Source organism: Anopheles ziemanni, chromosome 3 (genome assembly GCF_943734765.1).
Source record: "Anopheles ziemanni chromosome 3, idAnoZiCoDA_A2_x.2, whole genome shotgun sequence".
NCBI classification, from domain to species: domain Eukaryota; kingdom Metazoa; phylum Arthropoda; class Insecta; order Diptera; family Culicidae; genus Anopheles; species Anopheles ziemanni.
In genome coordinates, this window is record NC_080706.1 from 1,921,590 (window position 1) to 1,932,994 (window position 11,405).

Sequence of the window (11,405 nt, forward strand, 5' to 3'; positions counted from 1 at the left end):
GGGAAAACACCATCCCATCGGTGAGAGACGCATAGTTGTGTAAAAGAAGACGCGCATTTGTGCTTCGTTTGGCAGTCCACAACAAATGTGATGCAACTGACCAACAATTCACACACACACGCACACCTCAAGTAGTGCACCGCTTCTCCAAGAATACGCGCACCCGAACCTGGCTCGGTCTGCTTCCTTCACTGGCGTCTAATTTTATGCCTTGGCCGTAGGCCCTTTTACTATTCCATGTTTTTAAAGCTTAACTGAGTGTGCTTTCCACACACACACACACACACAACATGCGCGGACTTTGTCGAGGGTCATCCCCTATCTCTCGGCACTCGAAGGAACATCCCCGTTTATTGCAAGGGACTCCCGAGGAGCACAGAGAAGAAAAACTGTAGTGGAAAATTCGTTTTCATGCTACCACTCTCTTTACAAATAATAGTTCAGCCTTCGATTTCGTATCGCATATAAATCGCGACGTATTATACAACTTTTACATTGTTCTCTCTCGCTGCTGTGTGCTATGCTTTTTTTCCTATCCACCATTGGTGGCTGCCCGCGTTCGCGCTCAAAAGCTCAAGTTTCACTTCCCTTCTCGCGTGTGCTTTCTAGGTATACCCCGTAGAAAATAAATTACTTTCCCCCTCAACAGCCATTAATATCCCAAGATACCATTACTAACTGTGCTCTGCTGCGCCAATAGCTCCCGCCCCACCACCATATAGGGTGGGGTGGGTGATTTGGATCGCGACAATGCAACACACACTGTGGAGGATTCGATTTTAAAAAGACTCTATTTTACAAAAATATCTTTGCCTACTAATGCTCACTCACGAAGGCGGCGCCAAGTAATAATATGTTTCTCCCATCGTCGTCGTTGTTGCAGTAGTAGCTGTGAGTGTGTTGAATGATCCTTTCATTCTAAATTTGTATTCCTGCTTTTCTTTAGCTCCATCTTCTATTTACCTACGGCCTCACATCGCAAACACACCGGGCCGTTCCAGAGAGGGTGTGCATTATGATCACCAAAACAAAAAAAAAAAAAAAGGATCAGGAAGTATCCTTTACTGACACTTTCGTCATTTTTAGTAACATTGCTCTGCTTTGTCCCTCAAATTGATTTGTTTGCTTGCTGCGTGTGATTTGCTATGTTTTCCTATCTTTGATTCTCTCTCACTTTGTTCATTCTCCTACTACACCCACACCCACATACACACACACACAAACAGCCCACTTCCTTTGTGTCTTGATCAACAATCAATATAATAACGTAGGATTAAATTTTCATTCTAAAAATGCTAGTATCCGCATTTTCCACCTCCATCTATTCCAAATGGGACATTTTCATCTCTACACATCTCTATCATTTGCGCAATGTTGCTCCCATAACGAGCATTCGAAAGGGTCGTCCACTGCATCTGGAAGCAGCAGCAGCACCCAGTGTCCTTGAACATCACTAGCAGCCCGTTGAAATAAACACCACGTAAAGCAGAATACTAAAAAAAAAGCGTAGTAAAAGTCAACAGTTAAGTGTATCCTTCCGCGCGTATCAGCGGAGGATAACAGAACTAGGAGACGTCGATTCGGCACTTTCTTCTGCCTCGCGGAGAGTTTGCCACCATTTGTAGCGGTCGCCCTCTACCAGCGGATCACAATCTTTATATATATATCTCTTAGCTTCCTCAGCTGCAAATTCTACTAATCAGCCTGTAAAATTATTCACATTACAGCCAGAGCACTGATCGTTCGTGTAGGTGTGTGCTTGTACCCCCCTTCTGTTTCTTCCAGAACAGCTCTCACTTTTTACGTTGATTTACTTTCCGATGTGTGTCTGTAGTTAGTTAGTATAATTGAATGATACAATGGCATTGCTTCTAATTTACGTGATAGAACTCGTCACTTTTACTGCATCTTCCACTCACCTATTCTACAAGTATATGGAAGTCTTTAGTTTTTCGTCTCTGTAAAGTCCAAAACGATAAGAGGGAGGGATAAGCGATCGTCAGTGTGCAGCGGACGAGAAGAGGAGTTTGCAGTTTTCAATAAACCAAAATCGACACACAAAAATGCGCGCTGCGAGGAGCCGCCTCCTCCTGTTGCCGAATCTGCCTTTTATCTCCTTTTTTGCATAACTCCGTATGGTGAGTGAAAGCGTCCTGAGTTATCCAGACGCTTTATTCGTTTTAGGCTTAACGATCCATTTTCCAAACTATGCCTAATTCAGCTTGCTACACCGACTAATGTAATGAGTTGCCTGTATGATCGATAACGAATACCGACGAATGAACGTACCGCAAGAAGATTCTGATTACTTGGTTCTTTAGTAATTCCATTATTGCATGCATGCTACAGCTGCATGCTGCTGGATTAAGTTTACAATTTTCCTATATTTCGATTTTAATAACGGAAAACAAGGGACCACCAGCAGAGATGGCTGAGCTGTACTACACTCTAGAATAGGGAATATTGTGCTCGTATGGGCGGAATTGCCAGCCTTTTTCTACGCTAGCAACTGTGTCATATTGCCCTATTCACATACGAGCACACACCATTGTATATACTATCTGCTGTATAAACAGTATGCAAGAAAAATATAACAAAACTAATTCTGATGATGAACGTTCCCTTGGTGAAAATTTAGCACTTAAATAATCGATCGATTAATTGGCGTGATTCTAACGTTTAACGTAATAAGTCCAGAAAATATCCGCATTTAGAACAAAATCCTTGCTGTAATAAAGCGCAAGAAGCTGATTACCTCCACTGACGAACGCTTGTGTCCTCGTATCAAAGATCGTCCCTGTGAGTATGTGTGTGTGTGTGTGTGTCTAAGTGTATGTCCTAGGTGAACGTGTCTTGGGCGATATATACGGGATCGAAACCCTTAGAAGTTGAATCCGTCGCGAGGAATATTCGGGTTCTGGTTGAACTGGAACGCGTTGTCGTCTGCAGCAGGTCTGAGGTCTTCAAGGACAGCCTCATCCGCCTAAAACGAAGGTGAAAAATAAAGAAATCATATTATTCAACCGCGCAAAAAAGGGCAATGTATAACAGGGTCGGTGGTGTACGAAGATACTTACATCGTCCGAGAAGAACTGCTCGATGATATCGTATGCCAGCTTGTAGATTTCGAGATTTTCGTGGTTTTGCAAATTCTCGATCTTTGACACTCCATCGCACTCTTCGATTAGGTTGGCGATGTGCTCTGAGTGTGGTCCAGCCAGCTTCAGCATGTTGTTGATACCGTCCAAAATGACCTGAATGATGGGGGAAGGTAGAAAGATTGTCTAGACGTCTCGAATCGGATCCTCAAACGCCACCCCGTGGCTAACACTTACATTAATCACTTGACTGTCCTGGCACAGGAGCAGGTCGCAGAACGGAGGAATAGCCCTGTCGTGTATCAGCTGGGCCACCTGCTCACGATTACCGCTGATCGTGAGGTTGCTGATAGCCCAAGCAGCTTCCTTCTGCGTTTGGAAGTCACCGTGCTTCAGATTTTCAATAATCTTCGGCAACAATCCAGCGTCGATGACGGCCTGCACCTGCGACTGATTGCCTGCGGTAATGTTGGACAGGAACCAGACGGCTTCCTTGCGAATCTTGTCCTTGGTATGGGTCAGCAGATTTGGGAAATGCGACAGAGCATCACAGTTCAGCACGACCTAGAGGCAAGAAAAGCATTGATGTTATTATTATGCAAAACTAAGCTAAATGAAGGGAATGAAGGATGGGATGGTGTTTACATGTCATTTAGGCAATCTTACAATTGAACCACCATCGAACAGTTGAAAATGTCTCAGTCCTGGCTACATACCTGCGTCTGATCGTCTGATCCAGTGACAATATTGCCAACAGCTCTCAAAGCGGCAGTCTGTACCTTAACTTCCACGTGCGACAGGAGTGGTATGAGCTTCGGCACGACGCCACTGTCAATGACGAGCTGAATCTGTTCATTGCCGCCGTCGGTCAAATAGCTTAGGGCCCACACCGTATCGACCAGAATGTTGATGTCCGTGTGGTGGATCAGCATGTTCAGCGCTGGCAGAATCTCGTGAATCGTAGCGACCGGTGGTGCCGGATCCTTGTTGCGGCAAAGGTTCACGATCACCCAGGTGACGTTGCGCAGGAACGGGATCGGGATTTCCGGCTTGATGAAGGACAGCAGCGGCTGTACGACGCCGAGCTTAATCACGTAGTCGCGTAGGCCCGGTCCATCGCCGATGATGTTGCCGAGCGCCCAAACGGCCTGCTCGCACACGTTCGGCGCAGGCGAGCTAAGCAGACGCAGAAACAGTGGCACGGCACCGGCCAGCACCACCTGATTCGTCTGTTGGGCCGTTCCGGAGGCGATGTTTGTGAGGGCCCAGGCCGCCTCGAACTGCAGCACCTGGTTGTCATCCTGCTCGAGACAATTGACCAAAATCGGGAGAATGCCACTATCGATCAGATTGTTGATCGGCGGGTTGCGATCGGACGACAATAATCTGCGCGCGGCCTGGACTGCCATCAGCTGGCCCTCTTTGTCGCTGCTGTTTGCCGCCTTCTCGACCAGCTTCTTCAAGTTGGATTGCAGGGTGTAGTCTTCCTCGTCGGTCGATTCCGCGGTCTGCGGAACATTGCGCCGCTTCAGGATGGTCTCTTCCCTTTTGTTTTTGCGTAGTTCCACCGTCACTTCGTTTCGCCGTCTCCTCATCTCCTACAAGAAGTGCAAACCGAAAAGAGAATGTTGGTGAACGATTGTGAAATCAAGGGTAGGGTGGGTATCGTTTCCGATGACGGGTAGCATAAAAACAAGGTAGAAAACCGAACCGGAATAGTTCACCGTAGTTGATAGTCGAACATTTTCAGATAAAAACATCAAATATTCAACCATGACTCTTTTCGGCACGGTACCGGAATAACTATTTCATAGCCAAACACTCATCATCGGTGACCCTCGAGAGGTATTGCGCACACAAAGAAACAAGCGATGCACCGAACTTCACCGCCCTCGAAAACGGTGTATGGATGAAAAGAAAACTGTGAAGCGGTGAATCATAAAATATGAATTGAATGTGCATCAATATGATCGCTGAAGGCGGGCGGCAGAAGGCGAGACTGATACCGCTCAACAAATAATCTTTTGCGCCTCGCGGGTCACTTGCACAGCAACGTAATTCACTGCCGTCACCGAGTGGAAAAAGTAAAAAAAAAATTTATGTTTTACCATCCCATCCACGGGTCGTGCCATGCACAACGCATAATGCTGGTTTTAGGTTGTACCAAAATAAACAACTCCATCGGTGCAGAAAAATACTTACATCTTGATCCTTGCCTTTGTTTTTGAATCCCTGCATTCGATTTTTCGACTGCGAATCTATCGACGCCATTTTCGTAGAGGGAGTTTTATTTCTGTGCTGCTGCTTTGCTCACTCACTCGACACGAAGGTACCAACTGAAATAAGATGGCAGATAGGGGGTTGTACGATGTATCACACTATCGTCGGCTGTCAGATTTTACTGAATCGCGAATATTCTGTCCATTCGCACCTGTCGCCCGCAACTGGTTTCAGGCCAAATGTGCCTCCGAAATCCGTTCACTGCCGCGGCACTTGTGCACACCTCACTGAGCGCAACCGAACCGATGCTCTATACACCAAAAACAAAGGAATCAATTTTATCCTCGCATCAGAATCTTGCCACAAAATTTTCACGTTACTTCTTTTTGACTTCCGGAAGATGGACGTCTGACTTCGGATCTAGTGTTGGCAGAATCGGGATTAGGAAGACCCGAAGATTCGATCCCTGCACGGATTCCAAAGATTCGAATCCCAACTTGATGGATTCTAGCGATTTGAATCAATTCCGATTTCATTACACAGAACTACTTACAGTGGTGAAGGTGACATCGGAAATGTGTGGCATGTTTTATTACAAAAAAACGAGTTATCAGTTGTGATTTGATGGGGATTTAAATTAGGATAACCCACCACCAGAACGAATCTGTCAACGAGCTATGGTTATTTTAAATAACCTAATTGCTTAAATTAATCTTTCGTAGAAGAACCTGGTTGGAAAATGAAATATTGCAAACTTGGAATACAGAGTTTCGATAATGGAATGTTACCACAGGACTACATTACAGCTTACCATACCAAACAACAGTTGTCTCAAATGGTTGAAAATATTCTGTATGCTTTTAAAACGTTCTCTTTACCTATTGAAACATTCCATTATATCGAAACCCTGTGATATGACGGATTGGGGTTTGAAGTTGAAGATCCGGACCTCAGAATGGATTTGAATCTTTCTGATTCGAATCCGCAGGGATACCATTTTCCCACCACTACCTCGGATGTCCTATCTGTCAATGAAGGAACGCAGGGAAAGTTAGCGTTTCTGTTTCTGTTTAGTGTGCCTATGCAGCAAAAGAAAATGGAAATCAAGAAACGCATAAATAAAATACAATATCCTAAAAATTGGGCTCAAAGAGCCTTCTCGGATACAATTATTATCTAGAAAAAATATTTACAATATTTTAACATGAATATTTTACTACAACTGATGTAATTTAACATCGTCGATTCGAAAAAATAAAACCAAGAGAAATGGTTTGGATGAGTATTGTACCTAATTTCAAACTAACTCTTTTGTGCGCCACTTAATAAATCATTTTAATCCATTGCAACGAACATTATTGTTAAAAAAAATCAATATCAGAAAAAAGGTCCGAAACGCAGAGAAAGGGCTTATTTCATTCACTGCTGACAGCCGGTATTTATGCGTACTGCCACATCCGTGTTTAGTAAATGTCAAAACCTTCTTTCCCTTCCGGACTCTTCGAAGGAGTACGAGTGTCGCGTAAAACCTCGCGAAATTTCGGATAATTTGGGAGTTTCTGATCCACTGAACGATCTGAACGCCAACCATGGCTGACCAAGCGCCCGAGGATGGAACCAAGAAGAAGCGTACTTTCCGTAAATTCACCTACCGCGGGGTGGATCTGGATCAGCTGCTGGACATGAAGCAGGAGGCCCTGATGGAGCTGATGCACAGCCGGGCCAAGCGGCGTTTCAAGCGCGGCCAGCGCAGGAAGCCGCAGGCGCTGATCAAGAAGCTGCGAAAGGCGAAGAAGAACACTCCCCCGAATGAGAAGCCGGCCTGTGTGAAGACCCATCTGCGTAACATGATCATCGTCCCGGAGATGGTCGGTTCCACCGTGGGAATCTACAACGGCAAGACCTTCAACCAGACGGAAATCAGACCCGACATGATCGGTCACTATCTGGGCGAGTTCTCGATGACGTACAAGCCCGTCAAGCACGGTCGTCCCGGTATTGGTGCCACGCACAGCTCGCGTTTTATTCCGCTGAAGTAAAAGTGCAAATTGCGTGTGGTGTTTATTTTCCATCAAAAGCGCGTTGAAAATACAATACCAATTGTAAACAAACTACTAGGTGCATCTACTTGCTTTGTTTTTAGTTACTAAAGTCGTTTGGTGATGGTTACGGTCACTTCAGCAGCAGCAGAATCGACAGCAAACGTGTTGTTCAGTTTCAGCCTCCTGCAGCAGTTTCCGGTTGGTAGTTTTCTTCTGTGGGGCCCAGGGCATACGACCTTCTGGAGTTACCCGATTTAGTTGTGTTGATAAGCGAGCTGATGTGCTGCAGGCGGTACAACGGGTTGATTTGCTTCCCTTGGCCAGCGGAGAGGTAGTTACATCGGCAATCTTTCTGGCTGATGATCGAGGATAACCCGACGAATCCGGAGCGGTCTTGGGGCGGACCGGGTAGATGTATTCCCTGCTCAGGAAGCTTGAAAGAAAGGCGTTGGGAGAATATACAGTTCACGTTGAGATTGCCTATCAAACGACTCACTTCGGACGGGTGTAGGTCCAGATATTATCAAGACGTTTCTTGCTCATTATGGCCCCAAGGCGTTGCAGAAGCCGAATGTTTTCCTGCTCGATTTTCTCCTTCCTTTCGAGTTCCTTTTGTTGTTTCTTCAACTTTTGGGTAATATGAATCCTTTCCGGTGGTGGATGGAAATCGATAGCCGGCATGGCAGTCACAACCTTTATTCTATGATTAATGTAACGCTGCATCTGCCATGGGCGGATGAGTAGTTTCTCTTTTTTGGTAAGCATTTTATTACCACTGCCTTAAGATTGAACTGATTTCTATCGGAACACAGAAAAGAATACTATGTCAAGGGTGGTTTTTAAAGACCTTTGATCCAAGGCTTCCACATAAACATGTTGCTACAGCGAAGCGTCGCAATATTTAGTTGGTATGGTTACCAAAGAAAAAAGCGCTAAGGAATTCGTGTCTGACCATGATTTGCTACAACTAATTATAATAATCAAATTTGTTGGCTTTGTTCGAAACATTCGTTTTAAATTTCGATCTTTTCTTCAAATTATCAGTTTACGGTAATAATGAAATCTGATTTTTAAATCGTTTTTCAAATCCCATTGACGAAACATGCCTGACAGACCCAGAATTGTCAAATGTAGATTGTTTCAAAACAAAAACATATGGAGCTATTCGTTTCGTCATGGCCTCTACGATATATTTTCGGTTTCTAGAAAATCCAATGCGAAATTTCGTTCGCGGCTATCGGCATTACCGAATAAAAGACCTCTCTACAAATAACTGCAAACCTGGCGATAAAGTTAACGTTAAAGTAAACCCGGCGTTTATTTCCTTTCCTTCCGACGTTGTGCAATAAACCGGTGTTTCTTGTTCGTTTTAGGGATGGGTGAAATCGATAAGGAAAATGAAAGGAAATCTATTCGTCGATGTGACCGATGGATCGGATCCAACCAATTTCCAATTGGTGGTAAACAAGGAGAAACACATCGACACAGCATATGGTTCCTCGATTGAAGCGAGCGGCACTCTAGTCGCTACACCCAAGAATCAGCTTGAACTACAAGTGGATAATTTAATCGAAATCGGCAAATGTCCTCTAGCCGAAGGCTTTCCGTTTTACCCGAAAAAGTCGTACCCACCCGAGTACATTCGCAGTCATTTACATTTGCGATCGCGCGTTAGCTCCATGTGTTCTACATTTCGGCTGAGACATGAAGCAACGAGAGCTTTCAACAATTACCTAGCGAAGGACGGTTTTGTCCAGATCCATACGCCCATCCTTACATCGAACGATTGCGAAGGGGCAGGAGAAGCATTTCTGGTGAAACCTTCCAACGAAACGCTTCTCAAATCCATGATGAAAGAGGGTGTTCCCGTGGAGCATGCCTACTTTGATAGAGCAACTTTCCTGACCGTTTCCGGGCAGCTGCACCTTGAAGCAATGTCACATGGTCTGGGCAAAGTTTACACCTTCGGTCCTACGTTTCGGGCGGAAAACTGCAAATCCAACATTCACCTATCCGAGTTTTATATGCTTGAACTGGAAGAAGCATTTATGGACAGTCTTGAGGATCTAGCAGACAGAGTGGAAGACATGGTGAAGCATGTCACAAAATGTCTGCTGGAAAAAAGTGCGCCCGATTTGAGCCTAGTTCGGAAACTAACCACTGAGCGCCCATTAGAGGAGGCGTTTGAGTGGACCGAAAAGCCATTCCCTCGAATGAATTACGATGAAGCCATCCGCGTGTTAAAGGCGAACCAGAGTAAATTAAAGTCACCAGTCGATGAACTGGAAGGAATCAACAAGGAGCAGGAGCTATTTCTAGTAGACTATTGCAAGAGTCCCGTATTCGTTTGCTACTGGCCCAAAAGTATAAAGTCGTTCTACATGCGCGAGAACAAACAGAACGGCCAACTTGTCGACGCGCTGGATTTGCTAGTTCCGCATGTGGGCGAGCTGGTGGGAGGAAGCGTTCGCGAGGACAATTACGATCGTTTGCAACGTAAACTTCCAAATGTGGACCTGTTGCAGTGGTATTTGGATCTGCGAAAATTTGGTGGCGTCACAACGGCTGGGTTTGGCTTGGGTTTTGAACGGTACCTATCGTGGTTGTTAAATGTTCACAATATCAAGGATGTGATACCGTTTCCACGTTGGGCACATAACTGCGTTATGTAGGCATGGAGGAAAAACGTCTTAAAGTAGTGTGTGTACATAAAAGCGATTTATTAGGTACGAAATAAAAGTTAATTCTTCAAAAGGACTTATAGCACTGTCTTAGGAATGAATGACTATACTTAAAGTAGCATTGGTTTAAGAAATGATACTGTGATACAGGCCAAACCAATCTGAAGTAGAATATCATGCTTTAACCTAAGAAACCTATCAAACTTGAGTAAATTGAGAAACGAATGAAATGCACCGTGAGTATCATACAGTATTTGTCTGCTATCAGCTTTCCCTTGGCTAATCGATGTAGGCATTGAGCGACAAAGGAAAAAATGTAACAAATATCTATTGCCACTCGCTATTTCTTTTAGCAAGGCGCGGTTTGTGTTGTAGGGAGGCTGTCTTACATCTGATTCAATGGTTCTTGGGTTCTGTACCACATTTCAACTATGCCATCGAATAAAGCGTGAATGTAAATTAAACCCCCTGTTCAGAAGCAGAGCGCCGTCGAATGATTGTAAAGCTACTCAACGGCACTTAGTGTGCTTGCAATACAGCAAGTTAGCAACAGCACGTGGAATATCTTTGGCTTCCGAGTAGACCGATATCTCTTCAGCGCAGCGAATCGTAATTCAGCTGTTCCATCTCATTATAGAACGTTTACTTTTTCTTTTGCACATTATTTGGTGAAGTTGATTGAAACACCGATGAAGCGGACATAAGATTCTCGATATACTGTCCGAGCACCTGGTTCTCGGAACGAAGTTTAAGATTTTCTTCCTTCACACTGTCCACACGTTGCGATAAGTCGTCAAGAGTATTCTGTAGCTCGAGCACTTGAGCAATGAGCCGAGCCTTCTCCTCCTGTTCGTCCGCATCCGGACTTTCGTTTTCCAGAAATTGCTGTGGGCTGGAGTTTCCGTTGGTGTACGAACTGGCAATCGAATCCAACGACCGTCCATTGCACATGTACTTCGCACTCTCGTCGTCGTTGATGATGACTGCAGTGAAGAACCGAGAGTTGAGATCAATACATTTTTGACCCATTCGTTTTCGACAGCCTCCAATAAGTGCTTACCCTCTAAGTCATCATCCGCAAGAGGAATATCATCCTGGGATTTCAACGACATGATTGCTTCGATAGAAAGAATTTTGCTCGAGTTGCTCGTCGACGGAAATTACTTCCGAGGAAAACTTTTCTTCAGATCACTGTTTTTTGCAGGCAATGACCAATATGCCATTTGTGCAAAACAAACGAAAAGGGGCGAAAATGTCATCGAAAGTGCAGCACGGCGAATTTTGTACTATAAACCTTGCCTCTGATGATGGGGAAACTGAATCCCTGCAGGGATTCGAATCTTTCGATAAAAAACCATTAACTA

At 44.7% G+C, this 11,405-nt stretch overlaps 5 protein-coding genes across 6 annotated transcripts; 2 read left to right on the forward strand and 3 right to left on the reverse strand.

Moving 5' to 3' along the window:
* Nucleotides 1–2,739: 2,739 nt before the first annotated feature.
* On the reverse strand, nt 2,740–5,704 carry LOC131288472 (importin subunit alpha-3). Of its 2 annotated transcripts, none has more exons than XM_058317608.1 (6): nt 5,530–5,704; nt 5,301–5,434; nt 3,815–4,696; nt 3,336–3,662; nt 3,078–3,254; nt 2,740–2,983 (listed from the first exon to the last, which is right to left on the reverse strand). In XM_058317608.1, exons 2-6 carry the CDS (start codon nt 5,367–5,369, stop codon nt 2,882–2,884), a joined length of 1,557 nt encoding a protein of 518 aa, XP_058173591.1. In that variant the 5' UTR covers nt 5,370–5,434; nt 5,530–5,704; the 3' UTR covers nt 2,740–2,881. The 2 variants fall into 2 exon arrangements, with proteins under 2 accessions (XP_058173591.1, XP_058173592.1); XM_058317609.1 differs by having other exon boundaries at nt 5,501–5,704.
* Nucleotides 5,705–6,790: 1,086 nt separating this feature from the next.
* On the forward strand, nt 6,791–7,432 carry LOC131288475 (small ribosomal subunit protein uS19). The gene has a single exon (XM_058317613.1). It carries the CDS (start codon nt 6,908–6,910, stop codon nt 7,355–7,357), a length of 450 nt encoding a protein of 149 aa, XP_058173596.1. The 5' UTR covers nt 6,791–6,907; the 3' UTR covers nt 7,358–7,432.
* Nucleotides 7,433–7,495: 63 nt separating this feature from the next.
* On the reverse strand, nt 7,496–8,125 carry LOC131288474 (uncharacterized). The gene is made up of 2 exons (XM_058317612.1): nt 7,857–8,125; nt 7,496–7,793 (listed from the first exon to the last, which is right to left on the reverse strand). Exons 1-2 carry the CDS (start codon nt 8,123–8,125, stop codon nt 7,496–7,498), a joined length of 567 nt encoding a protein of 188 aa, XP_058173595.1.
* A 387-nt stretch (nt 8,126–8,512) lies between these two features.
* Nucleotides 8,513–10,111, forward strand: LOC131288473 (probable asparagine--tRNA ligase, mitochondrial). Its single transcript, XM_058317610.1, has 2 exons — nt 8,513–8,664; nt 8,734–10,111. The coding sequence occupies exons 1-2, from the start codon at nt 8,536–8,538 to the stop codon at nt 10,030–10,032; spliced, it is 1,428 nt and encodes a 475-aa protein (XP_058173593.1). The 5' UTR covers nt 8,513–8,535; the 3' UTR covers nt 10,033–10,111.
* A 352-nt stretch (nt 10,112–10,463) lies between these two features.
* Nucleotides 10,464–11,256, reverse strand: LOC131288007 (short coiled-coil protein B). The gene is made up of 2 exons (XM_058317103.1): nt 11,102–11,256; nt 10,464–11,024 (listed from the first exon to the last, which is right to left on the reverse strand). Exons 1-2 carry the CDS (start codon nt 11,151–11,153, stop codon nt 10,684–10,686), a joined length of 393 nt encoding a protein of 130 aa, XP_058173086.1. The 5' UTR covers nt 11,154–11,256; the 3' UTR covers nt 10,464–10,683.
* Nucleotides 11,257–11,405: the final 149 nt, after the last annotated feature.